This window comes from Halichoerus grypus, chromosome 13 (assembly GCF_964656455.1).
Source record: "Halichoerus grypus chromosome 13, mHalGry1.hap1.1, whole genome shotgun sequence".
Taxonomy (NCBI): domain Eukaryota; kingdom Metazoa; phylum Chordata; class Mammalia; order Carnivora; family Phocidae; genus Halichoerus; species Halichoerus grypus.
Window position 1 is genome coordinate 36414417 of NC_135724.1, and position 25489 is coordinate 36439905.

The window sequence follows — 25489 nt, forward strand, 5'->3', positions numbered from 1 at the left end:
GTCCATGGGAGATGCTGAGTTCAGGATCTTCCTACATTACTATCTTGAACTAGACTCCAAAAGCTTTTAGTTTTGATAAACTAAAATTTATATATTTGCTTTCTACCTTTGCTGCTGCTTTTGGTTTTACATCTAAGAGATTATTGCCCAGTGGTCAGGTCATGGAGATTATGGATATATTTTCTTCTAAGGGTGTTATAATTTTAGCTCTTAAATTTAGGTCTTTTACACATTTTGAGTTAATTTTTGTATATGGTGATATAGGGGGTCTAACTTCTCTTCTTTTGCATGTAGATATCCAATTGCCCCACAATCATTTATTGGTATTCTGATAAATTTTCTTCACACCCTTGTTGAATATCTATTGAGCATAAGTGTAAGGGTTATTTCTGGACTCTCAGTTCTATTCCATTGATCTGTATGTCAATCCTTATTCCATTACCACACTGTCTTGATTACTGTAGCTTTGTAGTAAGACTGGAAATTGGAAAGTCCAATATTTCTTATTTTTCAAGATTGTTTTGGCTATCCTAGGCACCTTGAATTTCCATATAAATTTTAGGATCAGCTTGTATCTGCAAAAAAAGGCATTTGGGATTTTGATAGGAATTTCATTGAAACTGTAGCTCAATTTGGGAAATATTACTATCTTAACAATATTCTTTTGATTCATGAACATGTGATTTTTTTAGATCTTTAATTTCTTTCATTGATTTTTCAAAGTGTAAGTCTTGTGCTTTTTTATTAAATTTATTTCTAAGTATTCTTTTTGACACTATTTTTGAATTATTTATTGGTAGTGTACAGAAATACAACTGATTTTTCTATATTGATATTATATCCCACAACCTTGCTGAACTCATTTATTAGTTCTAATAATTTTAATGGAATCCTTAGGATTTTTAAACATATGAAATGATGTCATCTGCAAAGAGAGATAGTTTCATTTCTTCTTTCTCAATGTAGATGCTTTTTCTTGCCTCAAAATTACCCTGGCCAAAACCTCCAGTACAGTGCTGAATATACATAGCAAGACTGGACATTTTTGCTCTGTTCCTGATATTAGGGGAAAAGCATCAAGTCTTTCACCATTAAATATGATGGTAGTTGTGGATTTTTCATAGAGGCCCTTTATTAAATTGAGGAAGTTCCCTTCTATTTCCAGTTTGTTGAATATTTTTATCATGAAAGGGTGTTTGATATTGTCAAATGACTTTACTGTATCTATTGAAATGATCATGTGGTTTTCTTCATTCAAATAATATGATGTATTACACGGGTTTTCATATATTGAACCAACCTTGCATTCCTAGATAAATGCAACTTTATCATGGTTTGTAATTTTATTTTTTATTTTTATAAAGATTTTATTTGTTTGACAGAGAGAGAGAGAGCACAAGCAGGGGGAAGGCAGCAAAGAGAGATAGAGGGAGAAGCAGCCTCCCCGCTGAGCAGGGATCCTAGCACAGGGCTCAATCCCTGGGATCATGACCTGAGCCAAAGGCAGATGATTAACCAAATAAGCTACCCAGGTGCCTCTGTAATTATTTTAATATACTGCTGGATTTGGTTTACTAGTATTTTGTTAAAGATATTTGCATCTGTAATAATCAGGGATAGTAATCTTTAGTTTTTTTTTCTTGTGATATCTTTGGCTTTGGTATCAGTGTAATGCTGGCATCACAGAACGAATTGAGGTGTTCCTCTTCTTTTTTGGAAGAGTTTGTAAAGGATTGGTGTTAATTCTTCTATAAATGGTTAGTAGATGTGTTTCCCTAAAATTCATGTCTACTTGGAACTTCAAAATGAGAGCTTATTTGAAATACAGTCTCTATTATTTTCCTAAGGCTGCCATAACAAAGTGCCACACATTGAGTTGCTTAAACAACAGAACTTTATTGTTCTTGTATTCTGGAGGCTGAAAGTCCAAAATCAAGGTTTTGGCAGGGTGGATTGCTTCTAAGGGCTGAGGGATGACCTGATAATCTGTTCTATGCTTCTCTCCTAGCTTCTGGTCACCTCAGGCATTCCTTGGCTTGTAGATGTTGTTCTACCCATGTTTTCTCATCATTTTTTCTGTGTCCAAACTTCCCCTTTTTATAAGGACCTCAGTCATATTGGATTAGGGTTCACCCTTATGATTTCCTGGTAACTTGATAGCTTCTGTAAAGACCCTATTTCTAAAAAAGGTCACATTCTGAGGTACTCAGGGTTAGGGCTTTAACATATCTTAAGATATGTGACATAATTCAACCCATAACAGTGTGATAACAGTGTCTTTGCAGGTGTAGTTAGAGCAGTTCATACGGAATTAGGATAAGTCCCTAAGTCCAATACAACTGGTGACCATATAAAAGAGAAACAGAAGCACAGAAAGTATAATGCCATGTGTAGACAAAGGCAGAATTTGGAGCAATGCATCTGCAAGGCAAAGACTGCCAGTAATTATGGAAGTGATGAGAGAGACATGAAACAACTTCTCCCTCAGAGCTCCCATTCTCTGTGTTCTCTCCTTTTGGGTCTCAAATGCATGTATTTTGTCCTCAAGGCTGTTTTTCCATCCCTCAGTCTTTTTCTCCATCTGTGGTTCAGTTTGGAAATTCTTTATTGACTTGTGTTCAAGTTCATGGATCCTTTTTTCTATTGTATCACATTCAATTGATTTAAAAATACATTTTTTTTAATATTAGGATTCTTATTTTTCTCTTTTCCAGTTTCTAGATGTCTTCTGAAATTTTCCACCTTTTGATTATATCCATTTTTTTCCTGTATCTTAAACCAACCAAACCATTGATATTGAGGAACTTGTCTGCTAATTCCATCATCTAGGTCATCAGTGAGTCTGCTTTTTGACTATTTCAAAAAATAAGGATACTTTCTTGTTTCTTCATTACTTTTTAATTCTGTACTGGACTACTCAACATTGTGATTGATGCACCCAAGAGTTGTGTATTATGTTATCTTCCTCTGAAGACTGTTGAGTTTTGTCCAAGAAAGCAGATTATTGGCAGACCAACTTGATGTTGCAGGGGCTTGGTTTTATACTTTGTTAGGTTTGGTCTTTCCTCCGCTTTGTCCTTGGCCCTAGGAATGGCCCCAAGTCCTTAAGAAATGGTCTTTATTCCCACACATAGCCTTGGGTTTCAATATAGAGGCATACTTTATTTTATTGCACTTCATTGTGGTTCACAGATACTGTTTTTAACCCTGCATTGAGCAAGTCTGTTGGCACCATTTTCTCAGTGGCATTTGCTCACTTCATGTCTGTGTGTTAAGTTTTAGTAATTGTTACAGTATTACAAACGTTTTCATTTTTATTATATTTGTTATGGTGATCTGTGATCAGTGATTACAACTCACTGAAAGCTCAGATGATGGTTTGCATTTTTTAGCAATGAAGTATTTTTTTAAAAATTTTTTTAAAGATTTATTTATTTGCGAGAGAGAGAATGAGAGACAGCATGAGAGGGAGGAGGGTCAGAGGGAGAAGCAGACTCCCTGCTGAGCAGGGAGCCTGATGTGGGACTCGATCCCAGGACTCCAGGATCATGACCTGAGCCGAAGGCTGTCGCTTAACCAACTGAGCCACCCAGGCGCCCAGCAATGAAGTATTTTTAAGGGCACCTGAGTGGCTCAGTTGTTCAATTTTGGCTCAGGTCATGGTCTCATGGTTGTGGGATCGAGCCCCATGTGCTTTGTGCTCATCAGAGTCTGCTTGAGATTCTCTCTCTCTGCCCCTCCACCCACTGCTCGTGCTCTCTCTCTCTCTCAAAAAGAATATTTTCAAATTATATACATTGGACATGGTGTTTTTAGACATAATGCCATCACACACTTAATAGATTACAGTATAGTGTACACATAACTTTTATATGTACTGGGAAACCAAAAAATAAATTTGACTTGTTTTATTGCAATATTTGCTTTATTGCAGTGGTCTGGAATTGAGCCTGTAATATCTCCAACGGTATGCCTATAAAGTCTAAAGTGTTTATCAAGCCCCTCCAAATGGGAAGAATTTGAACTTCAAACTCTGTTCTTGGTACTGGGAAACAGCTAAGATCTCCGCTCAATTCTGTCTTGTAGTTTTTTTCTCTGGACTTCTTGGAGTCTCATCCTGTGCACACTTAGATCAGTGAAGCATTTGAAGAAATTAAAATGCGGACTTGGGGGCTCCTCTAGGACTCCCTCCTGTTACAGATATTCTCCAATTTCCAGCCACTCTGCTCATAAATAAGATCTCTGACTCCTCAGCTTAAGACAACAGTCACTCTCTGTATGACCACTACTTCTAGTGTGTTGTGTGCACTGGAATGCTCTTTGGGGAAAAGCTGTATGTATGTCATCTTACCCAGAAGGTCCTTTTTAATAAGGGTTGAATCTCCTACATTTTGTCTTTTGTTCATTCTCCAGGGCATTAAAACATTGTTTAAAAAATGTTCAGGTTTATTAATTTATTGGCAGGCTTAGTCCGACACAAGCTATTGTCACTTTGCCAGAACTTTTTTTTTTTTTTTTTGGTAACACACTGGTGGCTCATTTTCTCTTTCTGATAGTGATTTCATTATTTAATTTGTGGGCATATAGGGGTCTGGGTTATGTGTTTTTTTCCTCCAAAAAACATTGTATTCTAATGGTTTCCAGCAAGTGCCATAAATCTAGATTCACTTTTTCTTCATCTGCAGACTTCATAATGTGGTTTTAAACTCTTGATCTAGGGGCACCTGAGTGGCTCAGTTGGTTAAGTGCCTGCCTTGGGCTCAGGTCATGATCTTGGGTCCTGGGATCCAGCCCCGCATCGTGCTCCATGCTCAGCAGGGAGCCTGCTTCTCCCTCTGCCCCGCCCCCCACTGGTACTCTCACTCTTGTCTCTCTCAAATAAATAAAATCTTAGCAAACAAACAAACAAAAAAACTCGATCTATTTAAAAGAAGACCTTGGGACACGTGGCTGCCTTGGTTGGTGGAGCATGTGACGCTTGATCTTGGGGTGGTGAGTTCAAGACCCACACCACATTGGGTGATTACATAAAAATAAAATCTTAAAACAGAAGCAGGTCTTACGATCACAGTGGTGGCATCCTCATCACCACTTGCTACCTAGAAAAAGGGCCGTCAGTCAGATTACCCTTTGGTTTCCTTTACACAGCAGGAGACTACTTTATGTACCCTTTTACTTGTAGGTGTAACTGAAATTTCCAATTTTACGTAGGGATCTTCAGTTCAATTCCCCAACTTTGTTCAGGCCCAAGGCCTAGAAGCTACCATTCCCCAAACTCTGGTTATTCCCTTTTGCTCTTAGGAGAGGAAAGGCTTGATTCATATTTAACAATTACTTCTGTGGCTCATATGTAGATTTAAAATTTTTTTTTCCTGGACCTTACGAATTTTTCCATATTTTCTTGTGAGTTCAATATCTCACTTAATAGTATGTTTACTGCAACTGAGCCAGGCTTGGGTGTTTTGTAGCAGTGGAAGACTTTTTAGAAAACCTTGATGACAGCAAGGTAAATATCTTATTCCCCCCCCACACACACACCCTGCACTTTACTGAGGTATAACTTCCATATGATAAAAGGCACATATCCTAAGTATATAGCTCAGTAAAACTTTAAATTACATGCATGTTGCCGAAAGTTTTCTCATGCCACTTTCAAGTCTATACTCACCCAGAGGTAAGCACCTTAGGTTGGTTTTGCCTGTTCTTGAGCATATAAATGTCATATGTCTAGCATTCTTCATTCAGTATTTTTATATATATCTGTATTGTTCTACCAGTAATTCATTTTTAAAAATTGTAGACTAGTATTCAATAACCATGATGTGATTATCCATTATGTTGTTGACAAATATTTGAGTAGTTTCCAGGGTGGGGGTTCTTTTAAATCTGCTTTGAACATCCTAATGTGGGCAATATATCCCTATTTCTCTTGGGTTTTATTCCTAGAATTGGAATCACAGAGTAGGCATATATTTACATTTATAAGAAACTGGCAAGCTATTTCCCAAGGTGATTATACTAACTTAACACTTCTGGCAGTTGCTGCACTTCCACTATTCAGGCAGGTGTGCAAGAATATTTCCTGGTGGTTTCATTCTGCCTTCCCTGGTGGCTGATGTTGAACACCCCTTTCTATGCTGATTGTGCATCTGGATAGCTTCTGTGAAGTGTGTGTTCAAGTCACTTAGTAACTTTCATATTGTGTTGCTTTTGCAGTGGCTTTTAAATCCTCCAGAGTCCCTACTGCAACTTTTTTTTTTTTAAGATTTTGTTTATTTGACAGAGAGACACAGCGAGAGCAGGAACACAAGCAGGGGGAGTGGGAGAGGGAGAAGCAGGCTTCCCATGGAGCAGGGAGCCCGATGCGGGGCTCGATTCCGGGACCCTGGGATCATGACCTGAGCCGAAGGCAGACATTTGACAACTGAGCCACCCAGGCGCCCCTTACTGCAACTGTTTTGTCCTTGGCTGCAGCATGGTTTTTCACTTTACTCTCTTTCTGATAAGAAGAGTGTAATTGTGAAATCATCAGTTTTTTTTTTTTTTCCTTATATGAAGTTTATGTCCTAAGGTATCTTTGAGTATCCCAGGAGTCAGGAAGATACATTTAGGTGCTGTGATCCATGCTGAATACATTGTGCACTGTGCGAAAGCATCAACGTTCAGACTTTCCCTGTGGAGTTGCTTGTGTTTTTGTTGAAAAGCCAGTGACCATATGTATGGGTCTGCTTCTGGACTCTCTATTCTATCCACTGATCTATTTGTCCTAACTCTAATCACACTTTTAATTACTGTAATTTTGAAGCAATTCATGAAATTGAGTAGTGTCAAGTCTTCCAATCCCCTCCTCCCACACACACACACATCTTAAGATTGTATCGGCTGTTCTGAGTCTGCTGCAAATTTTTACAAGAAAGCCTCACAGGATTTTTATTTCATTGAAATTTGATTTCTAGAGATCAATTTGTGGGAAACAGATCTTGACAGTATGCAGCCTTTCAATTCATGAATATGTTTATTACAGCGTTCTATAGTTTCAGCAACATTTTGTAGTTTTGTAGGGTAGAAGTCTTACATATTTCTTGTTAACATTCTAGGTATTTGATTTATTTGATGTGATTACAGATGGTAAGATTTTTATCTTACAGATGGTAAGATGGTAAATAATTTTTAATTGTTGCTAGTATATAGACAGTACGGCTGAGTTTTGCCTCATTTCCTGCAAAATTATTATTTCTGGTAGATCAAGCAAATTCTTGTTAAACTTCAGGAAGTCAGAGAATGGGAAAAGTGTTCTATAATTGAGAACACATCTAATTTTCCAGAGTAAAAAGTGATTCATTCTTTGCATACCTCTGCTCATGGTTATTGCCTCAGAAACACTGCCTTCTGATTTTCTTTCTTCTTTAAAAAACATGTAATTCTGGAGTTCAATTTGCTCTTGGTGTACTTCTTGAAAGATGGGGAGAGCACCAGACCTTTAGAGAAGAACTTCTGTTTTTCAGCTAAATGTAGAATAGGGAAATGAGGACATGGCCTATGTGCTGTCCTTAATTTTACTATTTTTTTCAGAATGCCAATTAGAAGAGAAAGACATTAAAATGGATTGGGATTGGAATAAGGTGAATACATTTGAGAGATTCGGATTCTCCTTGTCACATTTTATGAATTCTTCACTGATCCAGTAATAATCCCTCTTTTCATCCTTGACTCTTTCTGATTCATTCTTTTCTTCCCAGGTTGACTTATAACAGAGTGGTTAGCACACTGCCTGATCTACAAATGGATATAATGACTAGGGATCCATTTTAACTTCAAATAAAATCAATGTAAGGCACAACTATTGAGGAATATTTTATATTTTCAAAGTATTTAGGAATTCTTTAATTAGAAAAATAAAGGCAATGGGATTATCCATCAGGTTCTAAAAGTACCCATGAATTAAATCACTCACATCCCCCTCTTAAAAAAACAAAAAAAACCCAACAAAACCTTAAATCGCATTTCTATTAAGCTTTCTTACAGTAAGAAATAAGACCAAGCTATACTAGAGTACAAAAACCTTAAATTCTGAGCATGAAAATAATTTATTAGACATCTGATTTATTCAAACATTAGGTCTACTGAAGACAGAATTAACAGAGCTCATGGAGTAGGGGGGAAAAAAAAATCCAGCACCTGCTTCACTGCAAATTTCCTGGGGACAAAATTTATGCATTCTGTACTACCATCTCACCCTAAAGCATCCACATGTGCTTGATATTCTTGATACTGATTAATTTGAATAGAAGATGAGAAACTTTCCATACACTCAACTTCGCAAGTAGCATTAGTGATACAACTTTCAGAAACATTCTTAGGCACAAGAAATAGCACTGCCTGCAGTGAGAGTCTTTGATAATCAAAGAAAAGAACGTCACTAAATATAATCTTACAAACAAGGAAAATACACTTTTGCCAATGAACTGCTTTACATATCAGGAGAAATGGCACAATGAGATCTTCTATGAAATTAAAAAACTGTTTACTCAACTTTTGATTCTGAAGTTATTTTGTGGTATTAAAAATCAGAAAAAAAAGGAGAATTGATTTAACCTAAATGGAATTTAGGGAAGAAATGCAGGACTAAGATGGAATAGTAGCTGCACTTCTTTGGTTAACTCATTAAAATAATGTCAAACATTTTCAGTCAAATTTTATTAAAAAAAAAAAACAGATCACCATTACAATTCAAGAACCTAATCTAAGTATGCACTTGACAATAAAGCACATCTGAGTATGGAGTGAAAAAAGTTTTCCAAAAAACCATCCAATGTATCCTCTCCAAATATCCAAATAATCACTTTTGCAGGACTTTTGTTGAGTGGAATCATAAAGAACTGAAGCTTTATTGCTGTGAAAATAAATCTGTAGTACAGTAGTATGAATCTTGGGTATTAAGCATAATCAGCTGAATCAAGTTAAGAAGTTTAAAATCTAATAAATTTGTGTGTGTGAAAGTCTATAAGCCAGTTGACCCAAGAGCAACTGAGAGATTTAACGTGTTCAGTGAGACCAGACATTATTTTAAATCTTCATTCTTTGAAGGCAATTAAAAATTACAATTCCAACAACCCATAAACCAAATAAAAAAAACTGAAGAAAGCAATTAAAACTACGTTCAAAGAGCCATTTTTTTTCAGCTCAATTTCAGCACCCCAAGGAAAAAAAAAAGCATCCATGACTATCACAGATGAAAATGAATGTCATTGGAATCAGTTATTTTTCCCCACTGAGGTATAAAATCTATATAGAAATTTGATACTATACTATAACAAATTGTACTTCTCATAGTTCTGTTTTAATTTCCTTTAAACCCTGTTTAATATAGTTTCTTCTTAAATTGTAAAAATGTTTTCATGATTCTGAAACTGGTTCCAGTTCTTTTTCACTTATTTTTATAACAATATTTAATATACTGGTTACCAGTTCCAATCAGAAAAAAAATCCTGGAAATCTCTTCATTATGACAGCACATTCAGCAGCAGTTACTGATGTGCAAGCAAACCGTACAAGGTGCAGCTCTGGAAAGCACATTTTGTTGACTGCTTCATTGTCTGAATATTCTTTACCATGATTCTTGATGAGACTCTTTCAATCTTGTAAACATCAGTGTGCACAGTCTCGCTACTATGTAGTTTCACGTCCTTAGACAAGAAGGCTGGTTCACAGCTAGTGAAAAGCGAGAGGAGTCTAAGTTTTAATGGCTGATAAACCTTACATCCCCGCAGGAGGAAAGCACTTTTCCTTTTTTGCTACTTAAGAATGTGGCAGAAATGTATGCTGAGGTAGCCCAGTCAATCCTTATTTTTTTTTCTTTTCTTTTTTTTTTTTTTGTAAATTTGGTCTCAGAATATTTCTGGAAGGGTGACATTTCGAAGAAGCCACTGCTGGGACCGGCTTCCATTGCAGTCTCTTATGCTGGGCACCTGGCTATCCTCTTCTGTGGCTTTATCCAGGCACTGATTACTGTTCACATGCTGCAGGGTTAATTTCTGAAAGTGACAGAAAAGAAATCTTAACATGAAAGTGAAAAAACTCACACATCTCAACCATCATTTTCGGTGAGCATTAAATTGCTCTGTAGAAAAAGTGTCTACATAAAGACCGCCCTAAGAGCTATGTGGGAGGGAGAAAGGCACTGGGCTACGGTGGGTTACACTGAACTTGAAGTAAGATGACCAATGCTAAGTCCCAATTCTGCACAAGCTCTAGAACACTGTGAGAAATTTCACTTTTTGTGCTTCAGCTTCCTAAAAAAAAAAAACAGATTAGTGGTTCCTAATTTAGGATCCTCAACCTATTTTCAAAAAGCTATTTCAAAATTGCTTCATTTCCCTGTGATAAGGCTGTTCAAATTAATTCTGTGATTTCAAACCTCAAGTCCTTAGAAACTCAGGTCCTTTAGAAGACTCAAAATCTTATGAGATTGTAAGATTGATAAAGCAGCCCTTAATAAATGGCTGAGAGATGTAGCTATATAATTTTCTATGTACTTGTCTGCGCTATGGACTTGATTTTTAGAGTAATTTCAAAATGTCAGGACAGAAGAGTGTTATAAGTGATTAACGTAGGTCAATTCATGTGTCTGTTACTCAAAGCAGCCGTGTAGGAATGTGAATCAAGCATTATCCTATAAACATACACAACTATAAGGAAATGTGAAATATGTTTACTAACACACATTTATCTGACTTACTCATCCCTCTATTTTAATGTAATTCTTTTATCTGGAGCATGGCATTTTCATGGGGACTGTTGTCACTGGACTCAGAAGAGGACCCAGTCAGCACTGACTAGTCTCCATACAGAAAAAGCCTGATGAAGGCAACTGGATAAACAAGTGACAGATAGCTAGCTGTAACCTCTGAAGGAGAGGATAAATGCTATAATTATCATTGCCTAAAGTCTATTTGTAACCTAGAAAAGATAATTTGCTGGCTCTTGCCCCTAATCTCTAGATATAAATGGGTCAAAATCTGCATTTTACTCTAGAAAGGACAGCTATCCCAAGCGTCAAAGCTCAAGAACCTGGTGTCATAAACTGGCCTATGGCCCTAGCAGCCTGATGGCAGCGCATCTCGTCTGCTCTCAGAAGCTAAGCAGGGTCGGGCCCGGTCAGGACTTGGATGGTGTCATAAACTGTAGGCAATAGAGAATATAAATAAGACAGATTTAAGAAAATACAAATTTAATCAAAGATAGTATGGTATTGTGCAAAGAATCCTGGATCTAGACTTCTAGGTTTGTCTGAGACATGCTTACATCATTTTATCTGCTCTGTGACGCTGGGTTCTATTTCTAGGGTTCCTTTGGAACCTACAATGTCACGATTTTAGGTTTATAAAGGGGACCTGGCTGGCTCAGGAGAGCTTGTGACTCTTGATCTCAGGGTTGTGAATTGGAGCCCCATGCTGGGTGTAGAGATCACTTAAGTAAAACTTAAAATATTTATTATTATTATTTTTTTAATTTCTCCAGATTGCTGTCTCTGACCTACGGAGGCAGGACAATGCTGACAGGCTGTCCCTGAGCTCCCTATGCAGCAGCTGGCTGAGTCTGGGGGAGCCGCATTGTGGTGTGACTCCTACCTCTGCCCAACTCTGTCTTCTCTCTCCTTTTCACAGGTGTTGGTCCAAAGGCTGCTGCTCCCTAATAAACACTGTGAAAACTAAGCTTTATCTCCGAGTCTGCTTGTGGTAGAACCCAGCCTGCAAACTAAAATTTTATCTCAGAGAAGACTCCAGGCCAAGGGCTCCAGAAGTTTTAAAACTTTACACTCAAGCCGCAGCAACTTCTTCCTAGAAACATCGCCAAAGGCAAGGGAAGCAAGGGCAAAAATGAACTACTGGGACTTCATCAAGATAAAAAGCTTCTGCACAGCAAAACAGTCAACAAAACCAAAAGACAACCAACAGAATGGGAGAAGATATTTGCAAATGACATATCAGATAAAGGGCTAGTATCCAAAATCTATAAAGAACTTCTTAAACTCAACACCCAAAGAACAAATGGGCAGAAGACATGAACAGACATTTTTCCAAAGAAGACATCCAAATGGCCAACAGACACATGAAAAAGTGCTGAACATCGCTTGCCATCAGGGAAATCCAAATCAAAACCTCAATGAGCTATCACCTCACACCAGTCAGAATGGCTAAAATTAACAAGTAAGGAAACGACAGATGTTGGTGGGGATGCAGAGAAAGGGGAACCCTCCTACACTGTTGGTGGGAATGCAAGCTGGTGCAGCCACTCTGGAAAACAGTATGGAGGTTCCTCAAAAAGTTGAAAATAGAGCTACCATACGATCCAGCAATTGCACTACTGGGTATTTACCCCAAAGATATAAATGTAGGGATCTGAAGGGGTACGTGCACCCCGATGTTTATAGCAGCAATGTCCACAATAGCCAAACTGTGGAAAGAGCCAAGATGTCCATCAACAGATGAATGGCTAAAGAAGGTGTGGTGTACATATATATACATATACACATATACATATATATATACACACACACATATACATACAATGGAATATTATGCAGCCATCAAAAGGAATGAGATCGGGCGCCTGGGTGGCTCAGTTGGTTAAGCGACTGCCTTTGGCTCAGGTCATGATCCCAGGGTCCTGGGATCGAGTCCCACATCGGGCTCCCGGCTCAGCGGGGAGCCTGCTTCTCCCTCTGACCCTCTCCCCTCTCATGCTGGTTCTCTCTCGCTCGCTAATAAATAAATGAATAAAATCTTTTTTTAAAAAAAAAAGAGATCATGCCATTTGCAACGACGTGGATTGTTATGCTGAGCGAAATAAGTCAATCAGAGAAAGACATGTATCATATGACCTCACTGATATGAGGAATTCTTAATCTCAGGAAACAAACTGAGGGTTGCTGGAGTGGGTGGGGGGGTGGGGGGGTGGGAGGGATGGGGTGGCTGGGTGATAGACATTGGGGAGGGTATGTGCTATGGTGAATTGTGTAAGACTGTTGAATCACAGATCTGTACCTCTGAAACAAATATACAATATATGTTAAAAAAAAGAGGAAGAAGATGATAGCAGGAGGGTAAGAATGAAGGGGGGGAAATCGGAGGGGAGACGAACCATGAGAGAGGATGGACTCTGAAAAACAAACCGTGGGTTCTAGAGGGGAGGGGGGTGGGAGGATGGGTTAGCCTGGTGATGGGTATTAAAGGGGGCACGTATTGAATGGAGCACTGGGTGTTCTACACAAACAATGAATCCTGGAACACTACATCAAAAACTAATGATGTATGGTGATTAACATAATAAAAAAAGACTGGGGAAAAAAAAAACCTACACTCATAACTGGTTCTTTCTAAATCCCCTAAAGCCACTTGAGCGCCTTAACTTCCTAACCACACATCTACTTTTGGAATAACAGATGCGGCGGACCGTGTAGCTCAGACAGAGGCTACCACTAGCCATTCCCACCTCCTGCCTCCAACACACTGCCTGTTTAACCAGCCTCCCTTTCAGCCGGCAGAGGGGGCGTCACGATGGGATGAAGTTCTGGCCCATAAGACATAGCGGAGTCTGCAGAGGGGGGGTCCAGGAAAAGCTCCGGCTTTCCTGATAAAGAGCAAAACGTGGTGGGGGGGTGCAATGTCCCCTCTTCCCTTCCTCCCCCCTGCTGTTGGGATGTGGCGGTGAGGGTGAGAGCTGCAGCAGCCATTGTGGCCACAAGAAAAGGCCGGGAACATGCAGCAGACTGCCCGACACCACTGTGCCACTGAATCTCTACACCAGCAGCCACTTACCTCCAGGCTTAGTAAGAAGAGTAAGCCCCTATTTGTTCATGCTACTATAAACAGGTTTTACCTTTCCTAAGTAATATACTGTCACTTTTCAGTGAACATACAATTGGGAGGCTTGTTAAAGATTTATTTTAGAGAGAGTATGAGCCGGGGGGGAGGGGCAGAGGGAGAGAATCGCAAGCAGACTCCCCACTGAGTGCAGAGCCCCCCCCCCCCCCCCGCGGGGCTCAATCCCACAGCCCTGAGATCATGACCTGAGCTGCAATCAAGAGTCAGACACTTAACTGACTGAACCACCCAGGTGCCCCTCATTTTTAAAATAACCGTGGGGTGCTGCTGGCATTTAGAGTCTGAAGTCAGAGATGCTACACACCCTGCAGTGCTTGGGGCAGCTACACCCGAGACGGCAGTAGCGTGTGCCCAGGAAAAACCCCAGAACAGGTGATTCAGGTCGTTTCTAATAGTCTAATATTATACTGAACTACTGTTATATTTAATATTACTTTTACCATAGTTTGACAGTGTGGAGGGAGACCCAGGATTTATAAAGCACAGTCTCTGCCCTCTAGAAGCTAACAGTCTAACAGTGGAGAAAAGATTGGAAGAGAAACAAGGACAAAGCAGCTCAGCATGACTGAGGTCAGAGAGGATTATAACTAGAAGAGAGGGAGCTGATTTCTGGCTGGGATTCAGGGAAGTGATGTCAAAGCTGGGCCATCAAGGAATAGGATTTGTCAGAGGCAGAGGGAACTGTATGATCTTCAGTGTAGGTGCGAAAGTACAGGGTATGTTCCAGGAACAGCAGGGTTGATGGATTAAAGTAGACCAGGGTTTGCATATCATACAGTACAGGGAGAAAAGACAGCCAAATCAGAACTTTGCACATCTCCATGGAAGGGGCAGAATGAAGAAGCAGAGTGATCCAAGCAGACAGAAGGAAGAAGGAAAGCTAAGAGAAGAAACTAAGCAGTAGCGCATCTAAAGCCAACGGATTAAAGAATTCTTAAAATCTCATCTGTTTCGCAACAGTAAATGCTAATAAAGAAGTTAGGGGAAAAGAGACAGGAATGGTCCTGGCTTTGCATCCAGGAGCTGTTTTGGTAATGTCAGGCTGAGGCAGGACCTAAGGCTGGAGAACCAGAATGAATGAATGAATGTCGGCCACTCACTTGCTGTCGTATAACACACGATGAAATGCAGAAAGTAGGAAGAGAAGTCTTTCCTAACGTGAAAGAGAAAATAATGCATGTGCAGAGCAAAAGGAACCAGAGAAAGACCTACTGAAGATTCTGGAGCCAGTTCCAGAACTATAAAGCAAAAGCACAGTTGGGAGGTAGGCCAGATACAAGGCACAGGAGAGAGACTTACTGGGGATGCTTTGACTTTTATGCACCTCTGTGTGAGTACAACATACAGTGCATGGTGAGTGGGAGATGTTCCAAAGGAAAGCAAAGATAAATATAAAAAGTTTTGTTATATGTCACAGAAAAATCATCATGAGCCAGAGAATTTCATTATTTAAAGCTCACCTTTTACTTAAGTGTTTCAGTAATTTAAACAGCCTACTCCTGGCTCCATTTCTCCCACACTAGATGACAGAGCTTGAGGACAGACAGACGGAAGAGTGGCTACAGTGGTAGCAAGGACCAGGGACTGGAGGCAAGGTCAATTATTGGGGAGATTAAAACATGTTTATTTTATTAGGTTGTTTTTCCCATCTGTCCATTTTTAGAGTGTAAGAACGATTTGATCCATATTCAAACTCTACAAGAATTCATTCTTCTAGCTACAAAACACACCTAATTTCATTCCTATATGCAACTGAATAACTTACCACTGGGTCATATTCCCAAAGTTGGTTGCCTTTTAGGTGGTGGCATTTGAGCATTGTGACTGGGCCATTAAGTTTGGAGACATCCAAGCAAAGGTCATCTGTTCTAATTTCTTTGTTGGCAGTATAAGAGAAAACCTGAAAGAGGCACACATATTAAGCTTTAACACTAAAAGAAAGCAGCCAATAATCTGGCAGAAAAAAAAAACCCAGTATCTCGAGATATGTGATTTTTGAACTTTATTAATGTAGTAGTAGGAGAATAAACGACTCAGAAAAGCTACCACTAATTTTGCACAGAGGAAAGAAAAAATGACCTTGAGTTCTCTGTATACACTGAGTGTATTATCAAGGGCTGTCATCTGTTTGACTAAAAAGGGCAAAGTAAATCTCATGCACAGCAATGTAAATACAGTTCTCACAAAGGAGCCTTTTACAAATGTTTCACTTAAAAATAACTATTAGATTGAAAGCTCCCTTCTCCTAAAAGATCTCTATTATTGTCTCTTCATAGGTAGGAAAATATTTCCTGAATGACATAATGAGATAAAAGGGGCAGAACATAAAACAAATCCAAAAATTATTCCTTTTAAAGCTTTACTAAAATACTCACCTGGTTACCTCCCATACCATGACAGTTAAAAATTCCAACTTTTTCATTCTCTTTTCTAGCCATGTTATCTAGACACTGATTTGTTTCCACATTTCTTATCTATGGGGCAATAATGAAAATAGAAGTTAGAGGTAAACTAGACAAGCATACAGATATGTATGCACATTAAAGTCGACCTAAACTTTCTACTACAAACATACACACAGTGTAGACTGACAGCAGAATGCTCTGTGGCCTCACTGCGCTATCAATTCCTTCTAGTTTCCCCACATTCCAAGTTCCATCTTGATGACTGTCTTGGAAAGAGAAATAAGAGATGTCCTCTTGTTGGGTAAGATATTTGGTAATCGTCAGGATGTGTAATGACAACTGAGGTTCAACATTATCAGGGACCCTTAAACTAAAAGACGTGATGAAGGAGAAGAATGGAGCTCTTCATCATTGGAGTAGATACTCCTCAACATAAATAGGATCCCAATGTTCTCCTTAATATAGCAGGAAAATAACTACTGATGGGATGGTTTGGAAATCTGATCTAGTACCTCCCTATGAAAGTTGTTTTAGAATGCACCTAAATTATTTGAGAGTAATGATGATTACAGAGGGCATCCAGTAGTTTTAAGTTTTTAAAACAGTGGGTTTGACAAGCAAATGTGGATACCTCAACTTAGGGCCTGGGCAGGGAGACATGTGTGGAATGACAGCAAGGCAGACAACCTCCTGTGTTGGCTGTTTGTGTTAATGTCTCCAGCGCTGTCTGGCAGAACTTTCGTGACAATGGAAGTGTTCTGTACTTGCGCCATCCAATACTGTAGCTACTAGCCATGTGTGGCTATTGAGTATTATATTTTTTTCTTTTACTTCTTGCTATTGAGCACTACATATGTGGCTAGTGTGACTGAGGAACTGACTTTCAAATTTTTAGTTCATTTAAATATAGCCACGTGTGGCAAGCAGCTACCACACTGGATGTGCAGGACTAGATGCTGACACATAGGATAAAGTCTTCCACAGTTTGAGAGGGACTACTTGTCAATGATGGGAAACAATATACACACATGTTAACGAAGCCGAGTTTTCATATCTTTAGCCCTCTGTGAAAGACTCATGGAAGTGCCCATGTCTGGTTCATACTTTCTGGAATTAGGGGATCTAATCTTAAGGGATCTAAATTATTTCAAGGAGGAAAGTTAGCAGGCTAATGGTCTTTTTTATAGGATTTATTTATGTCTGAATAACACACCTTTCCTTACAGAGCCAGACCAAAACGGTCACAGGCACCATGTACAAATGTGAGAATGCCAATGGGTGAGGAAATAGGAAATAGGAAGCTTTCTACTTGGATCATAGCAACATCTGAACTGTGGTGGTCGGCGGGGAAAGGGCTGCACTTCTGAGGTATGTGGAGGCAGGTGGGCAGGAGTGAAAGCTTAGGGTAAGGGGACACGCAGACGTGGGCTTCTCTCCTTACTCTAGCATTACTAGCTACAAGACTGTGACCGGTTAAGCACTCTAAGACAGTGATTTCCAGAACCACGATCTGAACAAAATTTTCCAGCCAAGTGTTGACACATGCGCCACTATACAGGGGTTTTGTGATCGAATGTGTCTAAAAATTACCAGATTAAACAGATTTAAATAGGTTTCTTTGCTGAAGGACTTCTCAAAGCCGTTTACTATACTGTGACTCTTGGTAGGGGTGGGGATTGGTGGTAGAGAAGGATGTAAGATATAAAAAGCAGCATTTCCCAAACATTTCTGGCCCCAAAATCTACTCCCTCCTCCCCCATCCCCTGCCTTTCTAACCAAGCACCTTGGGAGGCATTCTTTAGAGCACAGTAACTGGGAAAGCTGGCTCTAAGAACCTCAGTTTCTCATCTGTGTACCAGGAGTTACCAGTCTCTCTCAGGTTTGCTGAGAGCTCTCAATGAGGTAACACATGCAGAAGACTAACAGAAACCGACACATAGTAGGCCCAGGAGGACGGTCAGGTTTTCTTCCTTATCCACACATTGCACAACTCTTCAACTGCTTTCTGAAGTAACAACTTAGACGTATGTGGCTATCACTACAATATTATTTTTCACCTTGGAAGGTGAAAATAACTGTGAACACACTCATTCCTGGGAAACAAGCAGGAACCCAGAGGTTTCTTAGTTTTTGCTCAGTCTCCCCCAGAACCTTGGTACCTCCACCAGGTGGAACAACGTGGGCAATTAAAGGATTTTTGGAATCTAGTATAATGGAATCTGGATTCATTTTCCCCCCTCTCTGCCATAGGAGAAATATTGGTTGGATGTGAGAAAGAGTATGGGTATTAATGGTTAAGAGCATAAGCTCTCAAGCCATACTGCCTATGTTCAAATTCTCTCTCTTCCATTTGGTGGCTGTGACCTGATGATGTGGCCTCAATGGACTTACTGTCAAGTGCGGATAACAGCACCTGTATCTCAGTGTTGACGTGAGAATAAAATGAGTCAATGTTTGTAAGGCGCTCAGACCAGCACCTGACACAGAGAGTTCATGCTCACTAAACCTTAGGGTTATTAGATCTGCCTAGAGAAGCCATCGGTTAGTCCATAAGACTGGCAAAGCTGTCAAAAGGTCTGACTTATTTGCTTTCTGTGGTTGTTTTTTAGAGTATTTATCTCCTTGACTAACAGTTATTAAATATCACAATGAAACACATTTACTCAGTTCCAGGTCCTATAGAAGCTATGAGAGTCAGACTTAGTGAAGGCAGAGACTAAATTCATACCTCTCATTCCCCTTTCTACTCTAAAATCCTGTGATTTCAGGCTTCTCTAGACCCTTTGAAGTATGACAAAAGATCCCCAAAAGGCTGAATTCCAATTTTTAGCACAGTAAAGCTCACACAAGTGGAGCTATGATCCCAGCACGAGATCCCCAGCTGCACTAGGGTGGGCGCTTAAGAAGGACCCCAGACCCAGAAGTTAGAGCTTTAATCTGCATAGGGTGGCCTGATACTAAGGGCAAACAAGCTTAAGACCATCTGCTTTGTTAAAAAGGCAGTGACAAGCAGGCCACGGACGGTAAAATCTGCTCCTTTCATAGAAAACCAGCTGGCAAGAGGCAGGTAAAGAACAAACTTGCCTTGGCAATCACCTACTGTGGGTTAGACAAGTGGCTCTTTGAAAAACACCTGTATTCTGGCCCAGCGAACAATGCCTAGGTGTTATCCAAAATTGGGTCAGTTCAAGGGAAAAAAACAACTCATTCTCTATTCTATAGGCAACTTATACTCACAACTATATGGTCAACTAATCTTCGATAGAGCAGGAAAGAATATCCAATGGAAAAAAGTCTCTTCAAAAAATGGTGTTGGGAAAACCGGACCACTTTCTTACACCACACACAAAAATAAATTCAAAATGGATGAAAGACCTAAATGTGAGGCAGGAAACCATCAAAATCCTAGAGGAGAACACAGGCAGAAACTTCTCTGACTTTGGTTGTAGCAACTTCTTACTAGACATGTTGCCAGGGGCAAGGGAGACAAAAGCAAAAATGAACTACTGGGACTTCATCAAGATAAAAAGCTTCTGCACGGCGAAGGAAACAATCAACACAACTAAAAGGTAGCCTATGGAATCAGAGAAGGTACTTGCAAATGACATATCTGAAAAAGGGTTAGTATCCAAAAATCTATAAAGAACTAATCATACTCAACACCCAAAAAATAATCTAGTTAAGAAATGGGCAGAAGACATGAATAGACACTTTTCCAAAGAAGACATCCAGATGGCTAACAGACACATGAAAAGATGCTCAACATCACTCATCATCAGAGAAATAAAAATCAAAACCACGATGAGATACCACCTCGCACCTGTCAGAATGGCTAAAATTAACACAAGAAATGGGTGTTGGCGAGGATGTGGAGAAAGTGGAACCCTCTTACAACGCTGGTGGAAATGCAAACTGGTGTAGCCACTCTGGAGAACAGTATGGAGGTTCCTCAAAAAGTTAAAAATAGAACTATCTTATGATCCAGCAATTGCACTACCAGGTTATTTACCCAAAGGATACAATGGTCAAACGGTAGCCTGTGCTCATGGGCTGAATGGTTTCACTCCCGACTCACCACTATCTGTCACCAGGCTCCCCTCTGTGACGTACTTGCTCTCCGACACCCTATTCTACTTTACATCTCTTCCTCATTCCCCAGACATCCCCAACATCAATACCCTCTCTTGACTTTCAACTGATGATCTTCTGTTCAATAAGGAAACAGAAGAATCTGAGAAGAGCTTCCTCATACTTCCACTACAAACTACCTACTTCTACCCTCAAATCAACAACTGACCTTAACACTTGCCTTCCTATTTCAATGGATGCCATGTCTTCTCATCCCGTCCCCCACCATGACCATCTACTAAACAGGACTCCTACAATCAACGGCTCTTTTTTAGCAAACAAAAACAACCCTTCCTTTACCTCCATATTCCCCTTCAGCTACCAACCATTTCTCTGCTCTCCTTTAAACAAAATTTCTTCCAAGACTTGCCACGCTCATGATCTCTCCACTTCCTCTTCTTCCTTGAAGCCATCAGGGATTTTGTCCCTACCAATCTCCATGGGAACCCTTTTGACACAGTGAGATGGAGCCTACTGACTTCTCCCTTGCCAGTCCTTAGCCAGTTCTCTGTACTAGTCTTTTCTCAATAGCCAACCACTTCTTTCCTGAAACACATCTTTCACTTAGTCTCTGGGACACCATTCTCTTGGTTCTCCTATTTCAGTGGTCACTCTTTCTAAATCTTTCTGGCTAATTCCCTCTCATTTCATAAATTCTAAATTGTTAAGTTTTCTATGGCTTGGTCCTCAGTCCTCCCCCTTCTTCTCCATCTACACTTGCTCTTCCCAAGGTGATCTCATGCAGTTTTGTTTTCTATATTGATAATCCCTAACTTTAGATCTCCATCCCCAATCTCTCATCCAGACAGCACATTTGTAAATGCAACGACCTACCCTGTATCTTTACCTGGATCCAATTTAATATGTCCCAAACTGCACCAGTGAGTGCCCCTGCACCTCTTCTACAAGCCTTCCCATCTGTCAACTTCCCTGTCTCAGCTTCTCAGGTGAAAATCTTAACACAGTCCTTCACTACCCTTTCCTTTCACCAACACTCCAGCTCTACTCCTGTCCTCACATAGCAATCTGATCCTTTCCCAATGAAGGTTTGTCTCTCTCTGGCTTCCCATCCTACTCAGAATAAAACCCAATGTGCTTACTGTGGCCTACCAGCTCTATGTTATTTGACCCTCGGTATGTCTCGACCTCATCTTCTACTACCCCCCCCACCCCTGTTCACCCCATTCCAGACAACTGGCCTCTGCTGTTTCTGGAACGTGCTAAGTACACTCTTGTCTTAGGGCCTTTGTACTTGTTCTTCCCTGTGCCCGGAATGCTCTTTCCCCAGGAATTCATATGGCTTGCTCATTCACTTCTTTAAATCTCTGCTCAAAAATCAAAACTCCGGGACGCCTGGGTGGCTCAGTCGTTAAGCGTCTGCCTTCGGCTCAGGTCATGATCCCAGGGTCCTGGGATCGAGTCCCACATCGGGCTCCCTGCTCAGTGAGGAGCCTGCTTCTCCCTCTCCCTCTGCTGCTCCCCCTGCTTATGCTCTCTCTCTCTGACAAATAAATTAAAAAAATCTTAAAAAAATAAAAAATCAAAACTCCTACAAGGGCCCTTTTTCAACTGCCCCAACACAAACAGCACCAAGACTCAAGCCCGCCAGCCATTCTCATTCTCCTTTGCCTTTCGCACTGCCTGCTATACTGTGTACTTTCAGAACCTGGCTTCCTCCACAGACTGTAAGGCTTGCGAGAGCAGAGACTTTATTCACTGCTGTATTCCTTGTATGTAAAATAGTATCTATCACATAGTAGATACTCTAATATTTGTTGAATGCATGGAAAGACTGTACAAGTGACAGCCTCCTATGGAGTGGAGGGTTACTTTTCCTGAGCATCAGGAAGATTCCATCCTGGGATAGGGCCTGGGTGTGGCCTTGTCCACACATATCATTTGCTGCTATGACTTATATTATATATGGTTTTTCAACTTTCCTTGTCAGTTCTTTACAATTTATCTTTACTTCTTTCAATCAGGTTAATTAACACCAGGACATTATCTTTAGGAATATATGCTTTCAACTAAATGGGTCAGTTTGTTAAGAAGTCTGCTGAAGACACTAAAATATTGAAACAAGAGTCCAACTCTGAAAGGTTAGGGGTGGAGCATTCTTATTTTAATAAACTATAACATGATGAAAAATTAACAAGATGTTAACTGATAAGAACTTCCTCACACTTGAGGTTATATAATTTTAGTATGAAGGGATTCCCTTGTTGGATGTTTAACCTCTACTGTTTTTGATGAATGAGAACATAAATAACCACACAGAATATATATATTTTACCTCTCCCAAAGAGAAATAGTGACGTGGAATCTGGGAATCAGGATAAATATTCTCTAGGTACCAAGAGAAAGGTTTGCATTGTAGTTTATGTCTTAGACCAAGTCTTGATGATATATCTCCATAATCTACCTTTGTAACACCTGTTGAAAGAAATAATTGACTCTGAATTATTCGTGTTCTATTAGGTAACATTTCTATTTAAATACTGCATTTAATAAGCCAGGCAAATGGGAAAAGTGGTACCATTTTGGTGATGTGTGACTACGTAAGTGATATGCCATGAATCCATTGTGCAAATAAAAACCAAGGAAATATATTTATATGTGTTTTATTCTTTCAAAGAAAAATTAAATTTTTTTTTTACAGATTTTATTTATTTATTTGTCAGAGAGAGAGAGAGAGAGAGAGAACACGTGAGCACAAGCAGGGGAAGCAGCAGAGGGAGAGGGAGAAGAAGACTGCCCGCTGAACAGGGAGCCCGATGCGGGGCTCGATCCCAGGATGCTGGGATCATGACCTGAGCTGCAGGCAGATGCTCAACCGATTGAGCCACCCAGGTGCCCCGAAAAATTAAATTTATGTGAGAATGAAATACAACACTAGCAATATTACACACAAACGTTAAGTTTTCATAGGATCAGAAAAGTTTCACATATGTGAAGGCAAAAACCAGAATCATGATCTCTTTTGCCCAAATATTAAGCAGAGCAACTGTTTCCAGTCAGTTTCTCTCACACAAGTCACTGGTGTGTGAACTGCAACTTGACGGTATTGTAATGAAAAACGAGGCTGGAATGCTAACAATGTCAGGAAGACTTCTAGCTGATGGAACAAATGTTCCCACAAAACCCTGAATGGCAGAGAAGTTCCTGGACTGAAGTCCCTTGAGGCCTGCTACAGTGCTCTGCACTGGCCCTGAGGGACTCGAATTTTCATGTGAATGTTACACATTACAATTAGGTTAAAAATAAAACAGAACACTGGTAACACCTGGGCTGACAGTAATGTCTGCAATACTGGCCTGGACAACTTATTGTTAATAACATAGCAGCACAGTGCTAAGCACTCTGTACACTGTGTGTGATTTCATTTCTTCCTTACGACAACCCTGTGAAGTTGGTGCTTTGCCTCTTCTCAAAGCTCTTCTACCCCCTTCTTACCTCTTCTCAGATGCATCAGATCAGGGACAAGAAAGTTCTAGTCTTGTATTTCTAATGCAAAATGCTAACCTGGAGAAATAATATAGAAGAAATTCTTGAACTCATCCATCCACACTTCTGCAAGTCGTCTGTTATTTTTATTGATAATCTGTCCTGTGCCTCCTGGAAACGTGTAAGGTGTGGCTTTCCGAAACACATGTCCAACATGTGAGCAGGTGACAATCTCTAAAGTTCCTCCACATTGCCAAATCTGAAAACAATAGCAAAGAAGACCATATTAAGACCCTGATGGTTTAAAAAAAAAAACAAAAAAACTGTTCACATCTATGGATGTTCATAGTTAAAATTTCACAGAATCATGACCATACATACAGTGGAGCTCCTGCTATACGATCACAAAACCGGCACTTCCTCAGAAGCATACTTTTCTGTAATTTTTGGTTCTGATCAAACCAGAAGTTGAAGGTTAAATTCAGCAAAGATAGGTTAAAGGCTAAATGCAGAAAAGATAGGAGGTCCGGAACAGTATTTTTCTAACTACAGGCCAGGACTCATAAAAAGATCGTAAGTTCAAATTTGAATTAAGTTTAAATTTTAATTGTTTTTAAAGGTTTTATTTGTTTGAGAGTGAGAGCACGAGCTGGGGGAAGGGCAGAGGGACAGGGAGAAGCAGACTCCATGCTGAGCATCAGGGAGCCCGACATGGGGCTCGATCCCAGGACCCTGGAATCATGAGTTGAGCCGAAGGCAGACACACTTAACCGACTGAGCCACCCAGGTGCCCCAAAGTTTAATTTTAAATTCAAGTTTAAATTTTGTGTGTAGTATATGCATGGTTCATAGTCAAAAAACTTTCGGCATGGAGTATTCAGCCAGAGTCCTATCTGTTCCTCCTTTTCCAAACTTGTCATAGACTGTACATTAAACAGACCCTAGAAATCTAAACTGGATCTCTCATGAGTTATTCACTGGGACAGTGACAGCATACTCTGTCATCTTCATAAGAATAAAAACCAAAAAAAGGGTAAAAGAGGGATCATCAAGTTCGGGTTCACATTCTTAGTTTAATAAAATTATCCTTCTGCTCCTTTCAAAATGCATGTTTCTGTAAGATAAAAATCTGTTATTTACAATTAAAACAGATTTTGAGAAGTTTTGATTTTGTTAAATATTCAGTGTCTCTACTTTAAAGTTCTCCCAGGATCACAAAGTGATACAGCTGGAGAGGATTTCCAAGTGAGCTAGAGTCCAAACCTCTCCTCTTATAAGAGAGCAAAGTGATCCACTAGGAACAAAGTGAGCTGGTTTAGATTACAATGCAGTTCAATGTGGTTTCCACTATAAGCTATGTGTCTCAGGTTGATTATTTTCAGAAATACGCAGTGTCACTTAACATGTTGATTTTAGTGCATGTGAAATGCTTAAGAGTTTTATATTAAGGTTGATTGGGTTAAATTAAGTTAGAGCAATTCCGGAATTCTTTTGCCTTTTTCTATTAAAAAATGTAAAGCCAGTAAAGTGACCAGGTTTTATATAAGAGAGAATAATTTTCACAACAGAAGGACAAAGCATATTACAGAAAGTGAAATTAGGTTTTTGGCAGTTGAGTACCATAGT

General features: G+C 39.8%; 2 protein-coding genes across 5 annotated transcripts in view; one reads left to right on the forward strand and one right to left on the reverse strand.

The window, feature by feature from the left end:
* Positions 1-25489, forward strand: part of LOC118533873 (zinc finger and SCAN domain-containing protein 30) — a 508183-nt gene that overhangs the window by 143338 nt on the left and 339356 nt on the right. The window lies entirely within an intron of this gene.
* Positions 8069-25489, reverse strand: part of GALNT1 (polypeptide N-acetylgalactosaminyltransferase 1) — a 124730-nt gene continuing 107309 nt past the window's right edge. For all 4 annotated transcript variants that reach the window (XM_078060427.1, XM_078060426.1, XM_078060424.1 and 1 more), the window contains 5 exons: positions 23942-24122; positions 22713-22852; positions 16262-16360; positions 15652-15786; positions 8069-10034 (listed from right to left, as the gene is read on the reverse strand). In XM_078060427.1, coding sequence (XP_077916553.1) covers positions 9888-10034; positions 15652-15786; positions 16262-16360; positions 22713-22852; positions 23942-24122 — 702 coding nt within the window. In that variant the 3' untranslated portion in view covers positions 8069-9887. The remainder of the gene's footprint in view (positions 10035-15651; positions 15787-16261; positions 16361-22712; positions 22853-23941; positions 24123-25489) is intronic.